Source organism: Martes martes (assembly GCF_963455335.1).
Source record: "Martes martes genome assembly, chromosome: 4".
Taxonomy (NCBI): domain Eukaryota; kingdom Metazoa; phylum Chordata; class Mammalia; order Carnivora; family Mustelidae; genus Martes; species Martes martes.
Window position 1 is genome coordinate 9588974 of NC_137891.1, and position 21355 is coordinate 9610328.

A 21355-nucleotide genomic window follows, 5' to 3' on the forward strand; every position below is an offset into this window, starting at 1 on the left:
TCGAACCCAGAACCCGAAGATCACTCAGCGGGGAGTCGGCACGTCCCTCTCTCTCCCCCTCCGCGCCTCCCTCCCTCCTGCTCTTGCTCTCTCTCTCAAATAAACAAATAAAATCTTTGAAAAAAAAAAAAAGAAGAAAAAAGAGAAGAGGAAAAAGAGGATAAGATGAAGTTGGTGTGGGTAGATGAAAGGAGCAAGTAGCAGCCAAAGGCCTATTTTAAAAGCATGAACTAGATCAGGTCTCTCTTTTGTTTAAACCCTCCCATAGCTGTTTCCAGCAGCTGAATTAAATCCCAGTCCCTCACACTGGCCCCCAGACTTCTAATTCTCTGGTACGATGATCTCATGCTGCTTTCGCCCTTTCTCATAGCCTTCCAGCCAGAGGAAGGTCCTTGGGAAGGGGAGTGACAAGGACATGGTTTGAGTAAGAATCGCTGTCTGGTGTTGATGGAGAAGAACGTGTGAGGTCAAGGGTGACAAGATAGGGGAGGGAGGAGTCTAGTATCTGATGGTGGAGAAGTCTACATGGGTCGGACTAGCACACCCAGGCTTCGTCTGAGAGGGGATGAGGTGCCAGTGAAGGGGAGTGTCATGGTCAGTGTTGTGGTCTGAGAAAATCACTTCGATTTTTGATTGTGGCCTTATCCAACATGATAACCGCCAGCCACGGGTGGCGATTGAACGTTTAAAATAAGACGAGTCCGAATTGAAAGATGCCATGAGGGCAAAATACCTGCTTTTGAAGATTCAGTACAGAAAAATCTTATTAATAATTTTTAATGTTGATTTTAATGTTGAGATACTACTTTAGAGATACTGTGTTAACTAAAATACATTCTTAAAATTAATTTCATCTGATTCATTTTTACTTTTTAAAAGGACTATTAGATGATTTTAAGTTGCATGTGTAGTTTGCATTATATTTCTACTGGACAGAAATAGGGAGGATGGACCAAAAAGGAGAAAGACCAGTTAGGAGATTTTATCAAAGGTCTAACTGAATAAGAATTGATTTATTTACTCCTTCGATGAATATTTATGTCAAGCATTATACTAGATCCTGGAACATGATGGGGAATATGACATAGGAAGCCTCCAATCCCATGAATCTGACATCTCTGGCAGGGGAAACAGACCATAATCAAGCCAATAAATAAATGGGATAATTAGAATTTATAATGATAAGCAGAAAATTACAACAGCATCTTTTGGTGACATACACTCCCTTGTAGGCAGTATTTAAACCGATAACTGAAGGCTAGGAAGGAGACAGTCCTTAAGAAGGTCAGGGAAGAGCATTTCAATCAGAGGGAACAGCAAGTGAGAAGTATCTGGGGCTGTCACTCCAAGGCTATGAACAAGGGAGAAATACTGTGAGATGTAGCTAAAGACTTAGGAAGAGGGGAGGCTTGTGAGCCCTTTGGGCCAGGGTAGAGAGGTGGAATTTTATTCAAGGTACTGGGGAAAGCTATGGGAGAATTTTAAGCAGACTCCGACCTGATCCAATTCATGCTTTAGAAAGATTTCTCTGATCACATATTTGTTATTCTATGGATATGAAATGTCCAGGAAAGACCAATCTATAGGAATGAAAAGTAGATAGTTGCCTGCAGCTGGAGTAGGGGTAAGAGGAGTAACCATAAATGGGCACAAAGAATCTTACTGGGGTGACACAGATGTTCTAAAACTAGATTGTGGTGATGTTAGGCAACTTGTTAAATTACCTAGAAGCCATTGAATTGTACACTGAAAACGGGTGGATTTAATAGCATGCAAATTGTACCTCTGCAACGTTGTTTAAAACAAGATCTCTCAGCTGGTGTAAGGGAAATTGGTTTAGGGAGGCAAGGGTGGTACAGCAAGGTGACAACTTAACAGGAGAGGCAGCAGCTAGACAAGAAAAATCGACCTTGAACTTGGCTGGTAGTAGTGGGAGGAATCTGACTCAGCATGTGTTTCCAGGCCTGAGGTCTGCAAACATTTCCTGTAAAGGGCCGGATAGTCAGTATTTCAGGCTGGGTGGACCATATGTCTCTGACACAACTCCTCAGCTCTGTCCCTTTTAGCACAAACACAGCCCCGGAGAGCATGTAAATGAGTAAGAGTTGCAATGTGCTAATAAAACTTTATTTGTGGGGGCGCCTGGGTGGCTCAGTGGGTTAAAGCCTCTGCCTTCGGCTCAGGTCATGATCCCAGGGTCCTGGGATTGAGCCCCACATGGGCTCTCTGCTCAGCAGGGAGCCTGCTTCCCTCCCCATCTCTCTCTGCCTGCCTTTCTGCCTACTTGTGATCTTTGTCCGTCAAATAAATAAAATCTTAAAAAAAAAAAAAACTTTATTTGTGGACACCAAACTGTGAATTTCCTACCATTTTAATGGTTCACAAAATATGACTCTTCTTTTTATTTTTTTTTCAACCATTTAAAACTATAACACCCTTTTGAGCCTTAGAAAAACTTGCAGCAGGGCAAGGCTTGCCTGCCCTGCTCTGGGCGCCTGCTAAAACTGACCGATAGTTTCTAGCCATTTCTTCAAAAGACTTCCACTGGCTTGCATGCCAGGTGATGTCTGGCTAACAGACCTTTACAACAGGAAGGGAAAATCATCACCTAGTGATCCTGTTCTGCTCCTTCAGTACACGTAATTACTGTCAGAAGAGGCTTCCCATCCCACGCTGAATCGGTGCATTGTGGTTCTGCTCACGGAGTCTATTTAGCCCTTAGCAAAGGCATTTTTTTCCAACGGGGTTGATCCTGTTTCACCACCCTGAGTTCTTGGTAGGATTATTATTTCTTTTTTTTCTTTTTTTCTGAAGGATTTAAAGCAAAGTTATCAAGCCTTTCCCCACCCCACTCTCTGTGTCTTTCACTAAGAACTCATATAAACTCCACAGTTCTGACTTCGCTGTTAATCTTCCTGGCTGCTTAAATTCTTTGAAGTCATTTATTCTGCTCAGAAGACAGGTAAGTCATATATTGTACTTACTTTAAAATCCTTTGGTTTCCACTCTTCCCCAAAGCATGAAACCAGATAAGGGATGCCCCTGCTCTCATTCCCCGGCTTTGGGCTGCTGGTTGCTGAATGATAGGAGAAAGTTTCTATCACCCACCATCTACACTCCACTTAAACTAAAACCCCACCCTTTGATCACAGCCTCTTTCTGTTTTTTTTCCCTTAAGTTGTTGATTAGAATCTTAAGGCAGTCATCAGCTGGAAGGAAGGCTTGTCCTCACATCTATGATAAAGGAAACATCATCTTTAATCAAAAAAAAAAAAAAGCAATGAGGATAAAAGAATGCCCTAAAAACTGGCTGATAGCAAAGCAACAGCTAAAAATTATCCTTTTCTTAGTGCCCAACGAATCACAGACTGGATGGCAAAACAGACGGGGGTTTTAGTCTAGGCTCTTTGGCTGTGTTCTGTAGGACCAGTGGCTTGTATGAGCCCTGATCTCCTCAAACATATCAGACAATCAACAAATACTAGATTCTTCACTTCTTTTTCTGCATTAACTCAAAGAGGCAGAAACTCACCTTCGGGCATTGTCTCTGGGGCCTGGGAGCCGACTGCCTGCCTGAGTGTGAAGCCAGCTGCTACTCAGCAATTTAAGGACCTTGGGCAAGTTGTCTGGTGCCTCCAAGCCTCTGGGTCCTCTGCAGGAAGAGGGAGCTGATCTTTGAGTGCAAGGTTGCCGAGTGCATGGATAGTAAGGTTCTGAGAACCATGAAGCTCTCACTATGGCTGACCCAAACGAGGTGGGACTTCCGTGTGAGTTTTCCCCTTTCCACGGAGCATGACAATTATTCTGTATCTGATCGGGCATCTTTTGGCTGCAAAGTACAGTGAGGGAGGTAGTTTTACTTGGCGGGACAAATGAACCTTTGTGGGTCTGTGATCTTTGTTAACTGGAAGCAACACAATGTTTAATAAAGGCTCCAGCAGCTTTGTTCCCTCCATTCACATTTCCAGCTCCAGGGCTATTGCCAATAGAATGCAGACATATTGTGAATTCACTTGACAAGACTCCTGGGCAGATTCCTGGCTCATCGAGTGTATCAGCTCTTCTCCTCCCTTCTCCCAGGAGCATGACTGGATTTCTAACCCCTTTGGCCCCTTGGACCCAAAACACTTTGAAATGATCAATTCTGTTTGTTTACAATAACAAAACTTTCCTGGCACTTGGGGGTGTACCTAGAAGAAGACGTGGGTAGAGGAGAACATGGTGAAAAAGGAAACAGACTTTTGTATCTGAAAGATACAAAACACAGTACTTCCACTTAGGAGCCATCGGACCACCAGCACAGGATTCCACCTTTGATCCCTGGGTCCTGCTCTCATATGATGGGAATATCTTTGTCTTTCCCTAGGGATGCTTGAGAAGGTAAAATACCAGACATGCTGTCCCAAAATGGAGGTTCCATAAGTTACACTGTTGGAGAGGAAAAAAATATTTTCTCTACCCTCTTAGGTTCATGGACTGGGGCCATGCAAATTGAACTGACAAAAGACATATTAACAGAGGAAAAGGTTTATGTCCTATGCATATGGTGGGCCTCCCAGAAATTAAATGAAAAGATCTGATCAGGCCCTGAGGCTTACCTATCATTTCAACAGAAGGATGATAAATTTGCGGGGAAGCGACAAGGAGAGGAAAAGGGTTTTGAGCTCCTAGGGTGCTAAACTGTGGGAAGGTAAAGATAGGAGGAAACAAATGGAAGATAGGAATTATTTTGGTGTAAGATAGTTTTTGTGTGTGCAGGCCCATTTTGGTGTGAATTTCCAGGGAGAGGGGTTTTATGACAGTCCTCATTTTCAGAAGTTTGTGGTCTTGGGGCACTTGGGTGACTGAGTCGGTTAAGTGTCTGCCTTCGGCTCAGGTCATTATCTCAGAGCTCTGGGATCGAGCGCCATGTAGGGTGCCCTGCTCAGAAGGAAGTCTGCTTCTCTGTTTTCTCCCTCTGCTGCTCCCCCTGCTTGTGCTTTCTCATTCTTTCTATCTCAAATAAATAAATAAAATCTCAGAAAAAAAAAGTTTCTGGTCTTAATCAGATAAGAGAGGCTCTGGGAAGGCTTATTTCTGCATCTGCTCATTCTCATTGGCCTTTGGTGGCATCTTTGGGGGCAGCATATTCTGATCTTTGTCAGCACATTATTATTTTTGTCAAATTGTCATATGACTAGCTTTTCTGCCAAAGCCACTGAAGAAAACAATGATTCATGAATAATTACCCAGTAAGAGCCACGGGGAATGCATTGAAATGGTAAGTTAGTTTGAGGTTAAATTTTTGGGCATCTGATCCAGTGTTTGTAGGATAGAACTTTGAAGACTGTATTTCTACTGAATGAGGAATCTCACCTGTCCTGCTGCTGGAATGCCAACGTCTTTTAAGTACCACCACTTCTACTGGTTAAACATATACATGGTGCTTGTTCTGTGCCAGACACTGTTTACTATGTTTTACCAATAACAGGTTTTAGTTCTCAGGATAATGTTGGGTAGAAACTGAGGCACAGGGAGGCTCAGTGACTGGCACAGCTAGCAAATGGCAGGGCCAGGAAGCAAACCCAGGCAGTTGGGCTCCAGGGTCATGCTGGTAATGCCCTGCACTCTGCAGCTACCTTTGAGTGAATGAAGGTCAAGTGCCTTAACCCAGACAACATCACTCAATGGTCAACTCAAGATTAAAATCAAGTGTCTATGACCTAACCCCAGACCCTCCTTTTGCCCTAGAGGGGCCCACGGTGGCCTAGGCGCCCCAGGGGACATCGAGAGAGGATTGACCTTCTTAGTTTGGCTCGAAAGGCAAAATCCAGCCAGTTCTGCTTGTGTAAGCCATAGAGTGAACAGAGCCTGCCTGTCCCCATGAGCCACTGTATACAGCCTGTGTCTCTCTCCATCTTCTCATTGTTCCTTTCTGGGGTCCGATGGGGCTAAAAGCAAAGAGCAGCTTAGATGGGGTACTCAGCAATGTGGAAATGCTTGAACAAGCAGAGAGAGCTGTCTGCAGGCTAGAGGGTGTGACACTCACAGTTCTCAGCTCCTGTGTTCAGTCGGCGAACTCTGTTTAGTGCCGCAGAGACTTCCCCAAACAGTACTCCTGGGTCAGTGTCACATCCAGCCTGTGGTAAGAGCAAGTTCTCTTTAGTAAAACTCTCCCACTTTCCAAACTAGGGTAGTTCCAAATATTGCCTGAGATATATTAAAGAAATTATTCATCGTTTATCCTAAATTCAAATGTAACTGGGTGTCCTATACTTTCATTTGCTTGATTTGGCAACTCCACCCCAAACACATAGCTGATTGAACCAATGGCCAAAAATAAAAAACTAGACAGAAGGAAAAATGCATTTTTCTCCAAGAAAAAAAAATCAATAAAAAATGCATCCTTAAGGTCATAACTGTTAGTGTGTTTACTCTTTGTAAATGAAAGACAGTGGTTAACACAGTGAAGCAGGAGTCAAAAAAGGAAATGTGTCCATTATATAGATGCAGATAATTATTTTTCAACTATATATTTGTACCTGTTCAAGCCTCTGCTACCAAGTGGGGCCCCAGGATAGAGATGGGGGAGCAGGAGGGAGAGCAAAAGGAAAGAGAAAAAGATAAGAGAACAAAAAAGGAATTAAGATTCCTAAGTATCTACCCTAGTCCAGAGATTGTGTTAGAGGCCATATTTCTTGATCTCATTTAATCTTCATGAACTATCTTCACGGTGGCTATGACTCTGTCCATTTTACACACAAAGCCCAGAAAGGTGAGGTGATGTTTCCATAGCAGTTGAGGTACAAGGAAAGAATCTTCACAGAGTTTGTCATGTTACCTGCCCACCTCACCATCATACCCCTTTGCTGGAGAATGTGCTAAGTCCTGGACTCACCAGCCTGTCTGTCTTTCTTTCTGTCTCTCTCTCATCCCCATTGTAAATCTCTCTTTGGAGAATGTAGCTCAGTTGGCCTTGAGTGTGAATTAATTGCTCATATATCTGTCTCCTCTACGCTATAGATCAGCTTGAGGAAAAGGGCATGTCTGATCTGTCCTTGTGTCACCAGCCAGGACACAATGACTGGAATATGTACCGAGCACCTACTATGTGCCTGACGCTGGGTAAAATGCTTTGGACTCATTAGCTTAAATCCTCACAAAGACCCAGTGAAATAGGTTTCTTAGCCCCATTTTGCAGATGAGGAAAGTAGATTCAGAGAGTAAACAGATTTATGGGAATAAGAGGACTCCTAGGAAGCCCTAGTCTCTTGTCCCCTGCTAAGGACTCTCTCTGTCCAGGGTGGCATTTAGAAGAAACGCCATTCTAGTATCTACCCGTAATTCAAAAGCATTTTAAATGTTTACCAGGATGTTTCAAGAAAATTCTAAAGGCGATTCCATCCCGAACAGACAGCAGAACTTCTTCAAATATATTTTGCTAAGAAGATGCTCAGTTCCTGGGACATTTTCCTAATCCCAGGGCATTTTCTCTTGACTTTGCTCTTTCTCTCCAAGGTCTTTTCCATTGTCTACCAATAGCAAATTTCTGCTCTCTTCAGAGCAAGTCTGTGCAGTCCATATGTTACATGGGCATTACATGAATATTTACACATGCAGATACTGCAATTACTAAGTGGTTACCTCACTTGCATGGGGCAGCATTCTGTGTGGTGTCTGGCACACAGAAAGCACTCAATAACTTTTCACCATTATTCTTATTACTCTCAGCTTTGCAGCTTGAACTAGTATGCAGTTCTGTCTAGCAAATGCCTGTCACACTGTGCTGCAGACAAGGAAGGAAAGTGAACACTTTCATGCATTTGTATATTATTTTCTTATTTATAAGGAACAGTGATGCTGTATTTAGAGGGTATTTCCCAGCTAAACAGCCAGAAAACCCATGGAAGATACACTGATGGGTTGTGACTATGCATACATCCTCCTCCCAGAGTCTCAGATTTCTGCAGTTATGCAGGGTCACGGGAATAATTCTGGTATGGGTTCTAAATAAAAGTGAGCATGTCACTTCCTTCCAGAGCATATAAGAGTCGGTGCATAATCCTCCAGCTCTGTCCGTTCCACAGCCACACTGAACCAATGACTAAGGAGCCCACAGGGACCACACAGAGAACTACAAGGCAGTGAAGCTCCATTAACCTGGTCCCTGAGTGACTGTGTGGTGCAGAGTTCCCCACCAATTTGCAGCAAGGGTTAATATAAATAAGAAATCAGCTTCTGTTGTTAAATTAAGTCAATGAGATGATGGAGTTAATTTGTTATCTCAACATAACCCAACCGATCTTAACTATCGAAAGCCTTCTACAGATTGTATTTCTATGACTCAAGGACATTCTGCATTAATGTGCCTAGCAATCCAACCTGTTTCCTCCAAGGGCTTGCTTGCTTGCTTCTAGGTGGCCCAGAGTATCACAGACATGGCAGGCTTCCTGGTACCCTGTCCTCCAGTGAGGCTATGCGTGGGTCTTACATGTGTCCTGTCCCTTTGGAACACAGGTGGGTCTACTCAGAGTTCAAAAAGTGTCTGTTCCATATGATGAGTTTGAATTGTCACTGGGCTCCAGAGAATGGCAGCAGCCAATGTCTCAGGCCAGAATCCTAAATGAGTTTGATTAAAATGGCAATGATGAGTTCCCCATTTCTGATTTTGTCCTCTGACTTTTTAAACTTGAGTCCCATTTCTGCAACAGAACTATCTTCACCTCCACTGTTACAACTCTTGTCCAAACCTCAGTCTTCTCCTTTCTGGATCACTAAGACAGCTTTCAAAATCAATCCCTGCTTTTCCTCTTGCCTCTCCTATTCTCTCCTATTCTCCTATTCCTATTCACCTATTCTCCCCTCATCACCCTGGGTGATCTTTTCTTACATCTCATTAGGTAAGCTTTCAGGCTTCTCCTTCATTCCACCCACCCCAAATTATGCAGTGACTTCCTACTTCTCTTTGGACAGTATCCCAAGTCCTTCACATGCTGCGTAAGACCCTGCCCACCTTGCCATCACCAGTTCCTACAGTACCCTGCCCCCTCCATTCTTTGTGCTGTATCACTGTTGGCCTTTGCTCAGTCCTTTAAAATAATTGTGCTCACCTCAGCCCCTGGGCACACACTGTCACCTACACTCTGAATAACCCCTCAGCTACTCCCATCCTATTCAAATACTGTTCATGCTCCAGATCTCAGCCACACATCACCTCCCACGGCCATGGAAATGAGTCAGGCTCCTTGTTACACACCCTCAAAGCCCTCCAAAGTATTCAACATTGTTTGTAGTAATATCCTTGAGTCTTCTTTTCCTTCATGTCTGCCTTAGACTGTAAATTCCATAAGAATGGAATCTGTGCCTACTTGTTCATCATCGTATCCCCAGCACCTAACACACACAACGCTTATTAAAGTCCAGCTGCCAAACAACAGTCAATCATTAGTGTTGTTAGAGTTGATCAGTAAATATTCAATGACTAAACTGAATGAACAAACTATGTGTGGGATTTTAAGCAAGACATATTACCACTTCAGATCATAATTTTCTCATCTTTAAAATGAGTATTTTGAATTAAATACTTTCTGATGTCAAATTTGGGTTATAATTCTCTGATGAACAATCTCTTCTTTCAGTGTCTGCTGTTAAAGGAGAAGCTAAGAAGGAAAAGTTCATGACCTTCCTTCCTTCAGCAGGTAAAGGAACAAATGATCCTGCCCAGCTCATTCTGTCTTGGGCAAACTCCTTGGCTTCTCCCGGTCTCACTTTATCCATCTGTAACACGGAGATTGCATCCATAGCCCAAACTCTGTCATAGGAATAGTTCCTGGGAGTTATTCTTGCCTTATGGTTCATGGCACACCCGGATTCTCATGATCTTATTAAATCCACAAAGATCATGACATTCTATGAACCGTGGAAGATTTCATAATGGGAAGTATTGTCATGTGCCATCATCACCTTAGCAATAATTTCATCTTTCTTCATCTTTTCTTTTTTCTTTTTGATGGTATGAAATTGGCTTTACAGCAAGACAGTGAATGCACTGCAACATAAGGAACACATAGGAGGCGGGGGCCTGGTTGTTTGTCCTAACCTGGTAAACAAGCAGGATAATGGGGGGCGGATTACTCTTCATTTTTAATTTTTTTTTAGCAGAGCTCGTGAGACAGAGTGTGAGCAGTGGGGGGAGGTAGAAGGAGAGAGAGAGAGAAAAACTTTAGCAGGCCCCATGAACAGCACAGAGTCCGACTTGAGGGACTCAATCTCAGAACCCCAAGATCATGACCTGAGCTAAAATCAAGAGTTGGATGCTCAACCAAGCCACCCAGATGCCCCTAATTTTTATTTATTTTTAACTAGTACACTCATGTGGTTCAAAAGGCAAAAGGTGTATAAAGTTAAATTGGTCCCCAGCCAACCACTTCCCTTCCCCAGAGGACACCAGTTGTACCAATTTCTTGTGTATAAGCAGTGTAATTTTCTTCTTTTTTAAAAGATTTTCTTTATTTATTCATGAGAGAGAGAGAAAGAGAGGCAGAGGGAGAAGTAGGCTCCCCGTGGAGCAAGAAGCCCAAAGTGGGGGACTCAATCCCAGGACCCCAGGATCACGACCTGAGTAGAAGACAGACACTTAACTGACTGAGCCACTTGGGCACTCCTAAATAGCATAATTTTCAATAAATATTTCCCCTATTTGAGCCTTCAATTTCCTCCTGTTAAAATGGGGGAATAATTTCTGTTCCACAGATAATCATAAAGGATGAGAGGTGATTAAAACAGTAAGCAAGAAAAAGTATAAAAAGTAGCAACACCTTCTACCTTAAAGATACTACTATGGTGGTCTTTTTATCCAGAAAGACACCAGTAGTTTTATATTCTCTGTCTGGCAATTTCTTTGAAAATTGCTTCTGTATGACATTCCATTCAGAAATTTCTGCTTCAGGGCTGTTGAGTTCACACTTCAAATATCATTAGCAAAATCCACCCACAGGTTTGCAATTATAAAAAGGACTGGTGGAAATGATGTTTCCTTGGTGGAAGGAGCCGTGTTCAATGACAGTTATTGGTTAGGAAGATTGCACAGGGCCCGCCATCCAGGCTTTACAGGTGCAGGAATCCTGCAAGTCTCGTAGCCTAGAACAGCAGCCCTGTACCTGCAGCTCCTGAGCCCACAGGACCCCAATCCCTCACCTGCAAGGAGGTCCCTCCTTCCTGTCCAGGTCACAGGTGAGGTCAGTGTCTGCCACAAATGTCACTGGGGCTGCGACATGTAGACTGCTCAGGTGAAGGGCCGCTCACGGCACCAGACGGGAGAGCAGGCTGCGTGCCAGCCTTGCACCTGCTTGATCATAAACATTTGTCTCTGAGTTCCTCCTGTTGTAACACAACCCACCTCCTCCAGTAACCATGTGTCGGGAAGGAGAACCATAGCCCCCACCTACCTCTGACCCCAAGCCTCCGTATTTAACCAGGAAGCTTGATACCTGCTGAACGGTCAAACTGGCTTAAGCAGACAGAAGTTAACTAGATCCAAGTTCCCACAGGCTGCTTGAAAAGCCAGGGAACACCCTAAACATCCATCCACAGATGAATGGATAAAGAAAATGTGGTATGTACATACAGTGAAATACCATTTGGCCCGAGATAATCGGGACACCTGGGTGGTTCAGGTCGTGATCCAGGATCCTGGGATCAAGTCCCGAATCAGTGCCCTCGCTTAGCGGGAAGCCTGCTTCTCCCTCTGCTTGCCGTTCCCCTGCGTGTGCTCTCCTTCTCTTTCTCTGACAAATAAAGAAGTAAATGTAAAAGAAAAAAAATGAAAAGAAAGAAAGATAATCTTGGCATAGAGAACAGCGCGGATGGAGCTGGAGGATATTAAGCTAAGTGCAACAAGCCAGCCCCAGAAGGGTGACCACTACATGATGCACTTCGAGGAAGTATCCAAAATAGTCAAACTCTTAGAAGCAGAGAGTAGAAAGCTGGTTACCAGGGACTCTGGGGAGGGGAAACAGGACTACCAGCTAGATACCGGAGGTAGGTACATCACTTCTCTTTCCTGGGCCTGAATTTCCTGATCCTTCTAAGGGAATGCTGGACAAAGTGACGTGTAAGGATGGTATACATTGTGAGGCTGTGATTTCATGACATTATTTCATTCATGAGAACTTTCATCTCAGTGTCTGGAAACAGAGACTTGAAAAAGGTAAAAAAGGCTGTTGTCCTCAGTGTGACAGGTAACTAGGCCAGCCTTCACTCCTGACTCGCTCTGGAACTCTGGAACACATTTTTCAGCTTATCTCTGCCTTGGTTTTTCCATCTGTCCAATGGACACAAAGCACCTGCTCCCCCGGAATGTAACGGGAAACAGAATCATGGCAACAAGAATAGCAACAAATGCAGGATGTTCATAATGCCCCCCAGTCCAAAACATCTGAGCTTTCAGGCCACGGCTTTCTGTCTCCTCCACAGAGAGGCCCTCCCCTCCCCCTAGATCAGGCCAGGTGCCCTGACAGAGGAGCTCCCAGCATCCCACCATGCCCTCGTGTGCAACTACACGTGCCTGCCCCTCCTCCCACCCGAGGCCTAGACCCTAAGCCCCACAGAGGTGGAGACTTGCCCCTTTCCTTCAATTTCTTTAGACCCGACACCCAGTATGATTGCTTGGCCCTCAGTGAGTGTTTGTTGAGTGAATAAAGACTGAATGCATGCTTTAGGCATTTCAAGATTTCCTATGGTGTTTTCTTTGAGAGCACGAGCCCCACTGAGTGGGCATGTGGCTCGATATGTCGGAAAGGCCACTGCTCTGCCGCTCTTAGGAAGCGGGTTCAGCCCTCTCTTGTTTAGGCAGGTTTCTTGTCCACTCTAAGTCTCGGTTTCCTGATCTGGGAAAGGGGTGGGGTAGCTTAGACCCCCTGCCTGAGGATCTAAACCTGCCTCTTTATTAAAATGTAGACTTCTAGGCTAAGATCAGCCCAAGGAGACTAGAGTGTCAGGAAAGGAGGCTGCCTTTTCATAGGGCCAGTGACTCTGACCTTCACTGAGCCCAAGGCCACTGCGTAGAGGGCCCCAAGGTTTCTCCTCAACTTGAGCTGGAGGTTTGCAGGCTCCCATGTCTCCCATGAAGCCTTTTCTCTCCCCAGCATCTGGACTTGGAGAAGAGAGGAAGGAAAAAGGGGTGGCTTTTCTCGATACCACAGGTAAGTCCCCTCTTCCCTCAGGGCTCTGCGGGTGGCCCCAGCTGCCAAGGGATTTCCCCCACTTCTCCATACCCCCACTCACAGTCCCCACACCCTGGTGCAGCATGTCCCTAGTCTTCAGATTGTGTGATCCACACAAGTCTCTGCACATTAAGTAAGCATTGAAAACAACCATGTAGGTTAAAATACAAAGAGGAACATTAACCACTATTTCCACCTTCTCATCTGCTCTACAGGATGTTCCGGGAATTGCTAGGAGATGGACAGATTTTAACATAACAGTGTCTCTCCACCCAGCTGCCCACTACAGATATCTGGGAGACTGATTGATCGGTTGATGGATTTTGGTGGGGATGTCTGGGCCACATCCCAGACCTATTCAACCTGAATCTCTGAGTGCCCAAGCATTAGAACTGCAGAATTTAAAAAAAAAAAAAAAAAAAAAAAAAAAAAAAAACCTCCCAGGGATGTCAGTGCCCAGTCAGGGCATTTTCTGTTAGATAATGTCGTCATTTCCAAATGCAGTGCTATTGAGAACTCGTGCCATTTCCTTGAACTTCCCATTACACGAGAGCATTTCCCACACATCCCGACTGCCTCCAAAGGCAGAGACAAATTATTCACAAAGTAAGTGTCCCTGTCCTTCATGTGGACATCTCTTATCTTAACTTGTCATGACGTATGCCACTGGCTGTCACCTCCTGAATGCAGGCAGTGACTTTCATCTTTGAACTCCTTGTGCCAGCTGCGGATATGAGCTCAGGAAATGTCCAAAGAGGAGGCACGTCTGCCTGAGTGTCAGAAAAGGGAAACTTCCGTTGTGAGAAAAGCCTGCTGGTGACATTATCTGCGAATCTCTTCCAGAACTGCCTGCAAGGTCAGTTGATCTGTCTGCCCTGAACCTGACAGAGTTGGTGAACGGAATGCTGAATAGAGCTTTAAAAGGTACCGTTTGTTTTTTTTTAATTTAAATTCAATTGGCCAACTTACAGTACATCATTAATTTCAGGTGTAGTGTTCAATAAATTATCAGTTGCATATAACACCCAGTGCTCATCACATCACATGCCCGCCTTAATGCCTGTCACCCAGTTACCCTATCCCCCACCCAACTCCCCTCCAGCAACCTTCAGTTTCTAAAAAGCACAATCCAAACCCACTTCCTCCTTCTACCCATTTCAGTTCTGCAACATGGTCAAGACAGGTCAGGTCTCTGCACCCCAGCTTCTCGGTGTTCAGATGGAGAATGCAGTGTCCTACCTGACACCTGATGAGACTGAAAACATGCAAATGAAGTTGGGGGCTTGGCAGCATCTGGAGAGCAAGCTGCATTCCAGACGTGGCCTGTGTGCAGGCATTTCTGATCACAAGTACACTGTGGGAGAATTGTCAGGGCTTAGGGATTGATCAGGAAATAGTCAAGTGACACATACTTCTGCCATTTTTGGTTGCTTTTATGTGATTTTTGTGCATTATTTTCAATGTTTGGTATTTTATTATTTATTTTGTTATTTACTTTTATTATTTGTTCATCGTATTTTTTAAAAGATTTTATTTATTTATTTGATAGAGATCACAAGTAGGCAGAGAGGCAGGCAGAGAGAGAGAGAGGGAAGCAGGCTCCTAGCTGAGCAGAGAGGCCGATGCGGGGATCGATCCCAGGACCTTGGGATCATGACCTGAACCGAAGGCAGAGGCTTTAACCCACTGAGCCACTCAGGCACCCTGTTCATTGTATTTTAAATTTCTATTATCTGTTTACTAATTGATGGTATTATGATTGTCAGGAGGCATCTGTCTGACAGCTTCTTTTATCTCAATATCCGTGGCAGATACCAAGAAGTTCTTCTCCTTGTTAAGCATCACTTCCTACAGCTCCTTTGCCTTCCACAAGTTTTCTGTGGCCGTTTACAACAGTAAGTGCTGCCGGACTCTTCTTGGTGGCCGTGATGGTGAGCAATGGTCCCACAGGGCCAGGCTCCTTGTCAGGACTGCCCTATGGATCCTGTCTCTTCACAGTTTCCAACCTGAAGATTGTGGACCCCACCAAATTCCCCACCCGGTACTGCTACTGTGTGAACAACAAGACCAATGACTTGTCAGGTGGGTGGCGCTGCCCGCCAGCTTGTGGCTTTCCTGATTTTGCCTGTCCCCTTTCAGATGAGTTTGACTTAATTTTTTTCTCCTTAAAGTGAAATAAGAAAAGACAGTGGTATCTATTATGCTTAGCTATGTACCCACCCGCTCTCACAGAAAGTTCTTTTCTTGGTTTTTATCCTAGAGAAATTGTTATGGCTGAACAAAGGGGCAAGAACAAAATGTTCATGCAGCGTTGTTTTAACAGAAAACTCTGAGAACCGCATAAATAGCCACCATTAGGAAAATGGTTAAGTAGTCTGTACTTTGGTAAATAGACATAGGCCATGCATAAATGAATGGGTGTGGCTAGATTTGGCTCACATCTGGAAACATTTCCATGCCATTTTTAATTTAAAAAAACAGAGTTACAAAATAACATGTGGAATATACTGTTGTTGGTAAAGAGATACATATGTGGGCACCAGGTAGGGGTTCACCCCTGAAAGATCAGGATGCATGTTTTACGGTGGATGAGGGCATCCCCGGATCCTTCAATGCTAGGATACTCCTGTATTACTTTTACAGTTGAAAGTTAAAATTATTTGATGTTCCTTCTATTTAGAGAATCCCAAAAAGTAAAACTGAAAGTTAGTATTTCACCACGAATCCACCCATTCAATGGTTCTTTACTGAGCACATGATATTAGTCATATTCTCTTCTAGGCGTGGGGGTACAACACTGGGCAAAGTGGACTCACGCAGTCCACTCTCATGGACTAGGGTCTATAGGAAGGGACAGAGAATCAATGAATACACCAGAAATGCATGGTATGTTGGCTACTAACATGAGCATGAGAACAATAAATCAGGGGAAAGGGTGAGGAGGGAAGTGGTGGTGGGCATGGCTGCTGTGTGTAGGATGGTCAGGGAAGTCTTCGCTAATGAGGCAGGAAGTGGAGAGACAGCCCTGTGGTACCCAGGGCCAGAGTGTTTCAAACAAAAGCCCAGGCAGCAGGGTAAGGATGAGAGAGGCCAGCATGGCTGGAGAAGGTGAGCCAGGGCTGATGGTCATAGGAAATGAGCTCAGAGTTGTGGGGGCAAAGCAGGGAAGGTTCTGAGGATCAAGTAGAAGTTTATAGTCCACTGCAAGGATTTTGATTTTCACTCTGAGTAAGAAGGAAGCCAAAGTGATTATCCACACAGAGAAGTGGTGTGATCTAACTTATATTTTAAAAGGATCTCTTTGACTTTTCATTTAAAAACAAATAGATTATAAGAGAGTAAGGAGTGAAGGTAGAAAAGCCCCCTGGTCTTTTTCTCACTTGACCCAACCTTGAGAATATTTTCTAGGATATTACAAACTGCAAACATTTGTAATGACTACATAACCTGGAAACACCAGCATTTTCTTAGCCATATGCTGTTGACTTTTGGGTTGATTCTAGGGGTTTCTTTTTAAATAAAAATTCCTGTATTGGACACCTTGGTACCTAAAACTTTTCCTGTTTTCAGATTATTTTCAAAGGATAGATTCTTTGAAGTGTAATTTCTGGAACAAATATTGTGAACATTTTAAAGAGAGTAATTAGTAATGTTTAATGAGTACTGTATGCCAGGCCCCGCAGCAAGTACCTCACAGCCATTACCTTGTTTAACTAGTCCTTCAAATCTTATCAACAAATTACATGTGGGCGGACAAATGTCCATAACCACAGCTTCTTCATCCTCTCATTAGTCACTGCTGGGGACCCAGTTTAGAATGGGCACTGAGTCCCTGCCCTGAATGCATAAAAGATAAAAATAAAATGTAAAAAGTGGAGTCTCATCTGTAGGGAAAGAGTTTCTAACTCCCCTCGGTGAGCTAAAGCATATTTCCAAACACTTGAAATGGTTATTTGAGAATAATTGATCCATTGATCATTACCACTGATAAAATAGTGTGCTGCTCCTTCTGTAAACCACGACGATTTTTTTGGTGACACATCACAATGTGCCGCTGTCCACTCCCCTCAGATCACTACCATGAGAGGCTGTGCGCAGGCTGGCATCTTGCCATTGCTCTGTCTCTGGCGGGGTAGATATTTGTGGATATTCTTCAGACCTGGATCATTTTCACTTGAATAGTCTGAACTCTGACTTAAAGCCCCCCTGTGAGGGTGAACTTGTGTATTTTTAGTTTTTCTATAGGAAAGTAGCTTAAATTTTCTTGATTTAAAAAATAATGTATTATGATGTCAAAATGCCATACAATGGGGACAATATAATTTAAAAAAATCAGAAGTACCTAAAATCCCAACATCCATAGGTAATCACATTACCCAAGGTGGTGTAAACCACCTCTCTGATCTACCTACTTAAGCCATCTGTCAACTAGTCATCTAACCTACTTGTCTACTGTCCCACCTGCCCCATTCATCTGCCCATCTATCTATCCACCCTACTCTGTATTCTCTATATAATTTAGAATATAAGCCAGGCTATTATGACAAAGGACCCCAAAATAATTTGTCTGACAGAGGGAAGAAGGTAATAGTTTTTGTGTGTGACCATCTGGGTAAACCTACCAGGGCTACTCTGTTTGATGGTTAAGTGGCCCAGGCTCCTTCTAGTTTGTTGCTCTGCCTCCCATGATGCATTGCCCTTGTTCTCATAGTCCAGAATGGCTTGCCCCCACATCTACATTCCAGCCACAAAGAAGAGGAGAAAGGAATTGATGACATTCCCACTCACTATATAAACACATTTTGGAAACCTTCCACATGACTTCTTCTCATGCTCTATCACCTAGAGTTTAGTCATATGGCTTCACCCACGTGCAAACACACTCAAAAATGTAGTTTTGTGTTAAGCCACCATATGCCCAACTGAAATTTCATGTTCTCTCACTAAAAGATGGAAGAATGGATATTGAGAGACAACCAGCCATATCTGCCACATTTTCCATGCGGCTTTATAATCCATCTTTAATCAGTGCATCTTAAAAGCCATTCTATTCCAATGAATATAAATGTCTCATCCTTCATATGAATTCATAGTATTGTTGAAAGAATGTACTATAATGTATTTAATTTGTCTCTTCTTGATAGAAATTTAGTTTATCCCCAGTGTTGTTATAATTATAAGCAATGCTATGATGAATACCTGTGTACTTGGAGTACTTGGATACTTGCCTAATTATGCTGTAGGATACAACCCTTGAAGTGGAATTGCTGTCTGACAGGGAAATAATTTTGTAGTGATTCAAATTACTAAAATTTCCTCTAAGACATCTCCCATAAGTTTACACTTCTACTAATAATGTTTGAGAGCACATGTTTTCCACACCTTTCGCAGCACAAAGTACTAAGACACATTCTTCAATTATTACCAATTGGATAGGCAAAAAGGCTTTTTCCCCTATTTTCTATGCATATATAAAAGTAGTCAGAAATCATTCATTAATTGCTAATATTGTTAATAAATTAGATAATTCAAATTTTCATCAAAACAAAAATGTCTCTGAGGTAAGGATAGCTGGTTTACTTCCAAGCTGTATAGACAGATTGTAAAAGCCATTCTGAAGGGAGAGTTCATACAGCGTGTTGAGTAAGACATTGCTTGAACAGCAGTGGGAACATTAGGAAGAGTGGGAGCTTTGGCCCAACATAGACCTCAATTCAAATTCAAGCTCCACCACATCCTCTGGGACCCTGGGAAAATTCCATCATTTCTCTGAAACTTGGGCACAACCCAGACTCCATTTTGGTGCCCTGCCTCCAGTGCCATGGTCTTGGCTTCTGTGCAGTATTAGTAGCAGATTACAGTTTACTGGTCTGCTTATGAGCTTCCCTGCCTCCCACCAATCTCGGCTTCTGGCGGGCAGCAATGGTGTCTCACGTAATCCTCCAGTACTGAGCGGGTGTCTGGTGCCCTGCAAACACTCAATGAATATTTATTAGATAAATGAATTAATGAACAAAAAAGACATTTGATAAGTAGGAAGAAAATAGATGGAAGAAATAATGAAATACTATCCTTCCTCAGTTTCCACAATGTGACCAAGGACAGACTAGAAAGGACAACCAAGCTGGCATCCCTTTTGCATGGGTAGGTAGCCACACCTGCATGGTGTTCTACCATGCCTCCTCTCCCGGAGATTGACCATGTATCTATGCAGGTATGATAAGATCACACCATGACTCTGGTTCCATAGACAAGTGTCCACCTCCTGTTGGCCTCCTATGCTGCATGTTCCATCGGTTGTCATACATGGACCCTCTCTGGGCCCTGCATTTTCAGTCCTTTGTGTTCTATATTTTCAAATCAGCTTGCCCCCAACCTGAGCTCATAGTCCCATTGAGTAAAAGAAGTGTTTTCACAAAGCCCGACAGGAAATTATCCAGATGACACCAGAAGCTTCTTCCTTAACTCTTTGGGGCTCCTAGAATTCACATCCTTGTTCTGGAAGCCAAAAATGCGTTGGATCCTGGAAAACCATAAATGAACACCGGACAAGGTAGCAGCTGTTTGCCTGGAGCTACACTGGGAAATTTCACTGGTCGATGGCTCCCACCATGCCAAGCAATGCCCTTATTCAAACCACTTTCAGAGAGAAAGTTCACAAAGATTTGATAGCCTGAAATGTGAAATTCTCCCAATCTCCTCCCATCAGCCTTCTTAATAAGGGGGACAAGAACAGGGGTTTCTGGTTCTGTTTTGCGTAAGGTGCTAGTCTCTTGATAACCCACCACTAACATTGACATTGCATTTTTGAAAATCCAAAACTATGTAAATTCATGTTGCATATCTGTTAGGTGGCTTCCTGTCGGGTGGACTTGGTATTCTAAAGCAATTAGAGGAGATAACAGGGGACAACAAATGAGAAAAACCATTATTCAGTAATATGGCTTTTCACAGCCATTTGGTGTTGGCACAGAGTGATTTGGAGGGAGAGGGAAATGGGAGGAAGGGGATTATGACTGTGGATCCAAAAGTTTTCTCCCTGCCTGGAAATAAGACATCTTTATAATTAGTAATATTTCTCTATATGATTGCTAACATTCCTCAACACACTGAACAAAATCAAACTTGTAAAATCTATTCTGAAAAGTACAAATACACTATGCTTTTCCCCTCAAGTCTCTGGATCAGAAATTTAAATCTCCTCAATCCTTCTTGCAGATTTCACGGCCCTACTGGTGGATATCATTGGAAATTCTACCAGCTACCTCACAGAGATTTTTAAGTCAACTTCCATCCTCTCCGGTATGTTCATCTTGAAAATGTGTGGGATATTGGAGATTTGGCAGATTTGCAAAATTTAATCAAAATCAAAATATTTTCAAAACGTAATCAAAATATAATCAAAGCTAGTGGACCACCTACCCCAAGCCCTGCCACAAAGTGGGCTGCCAGGAACATCCGTGTAAGTTATATTTAGACAACCAACGTGGTCCAGTTTCAACCACTAGTATTTGAAGGCTCCGTCTTCCAATCAGAGCTATTATTGGTATCTAAAACGTTAGAGGGAGAATCCAAGGCTCAGAGTTAGGGGAATCTAGACAGACTCAAGAAAACAGCTTCTACTAGATAGCTATACTCACATTTTAAAGATGAGAAACTGAGATTTGGAGAGGTTGCCTATTTTGCTCAAGGCCTGATCAGGATTTAGCATTAGATCTATATGCAGCCCAAGCCCATGTCCGATGTGCAGTTGGGAAAGATCTGCCTCATTCACAAGGTGCCTTCATATAACCCCCAAGCCGGTCGCCTTCCCCAAGAGACCCACTTTGCAAAGCGCAGATCTAGTCAATTGCCCACAGATGGCCTCGTCAGAAAGTTGGAGGGCTGCCCAATGGAGCAACTACTATGTTAGAAACAGGGAAAGGAAAGAGAAAGAGTAGTAGATCTCGTCAGCTGCAAGGACTCTTCTAGAGGCTGTCTGTGTACTCGCTCACTGGACCCTCACTACAACCTTGTGGAGTGATTACATATGTATCCCCATGTTACAGGTGGGGAAACCATGGTGCAGAGAGGTCAAGTAACTTGCCTAAGGTTATCCTGAAGAAATGCAGTTCGAAACCAGGTGATCTGGCTCTAAAGTCCATGCTCTTGCT

The 21355-nt window shown here is 43.5% G+C and overlaps 1 protein-coding gene across 1 annotated transcript in view; it reads left to right on the plus strand.

Moving 5' to 3' along the window:
• Nucleotides 1-8417: 8417 nt before the first annotated feature.
• The window catches only part of HHLA1 (HHLA1 neighbor of OC90), a gene marked incomplete at both ends in the record, with an annotated part of 39601 nt that continues 26663 nt past the window's right edge, over nt 8418-21355 (plus strand). Inside the window, 7 exons of the mRNA XM_080800195.1 lie at nt 8418-8496; nt 9618-9677; nt 13125-13181; nt 14046-14126; nt 15014-15097; nt 15201-15284; nt 20421-20504. Of these exons, the coding sequence (XP_080656321.1) occupies nt 8418-8496; nt 9618-9677; nt 13125-13181; nt 14046-14126; nt 15014-15097; nt 15201-15284; nt 20421-20504 (529 nt within the window). The remainder of the gene's footprint in view (nt 8497-9617; nt 9678-13124; nt 13182-14045; nt 14127-15013; nt 15098-15200; nt 15285-20420; nt 20505-21355) is intronic.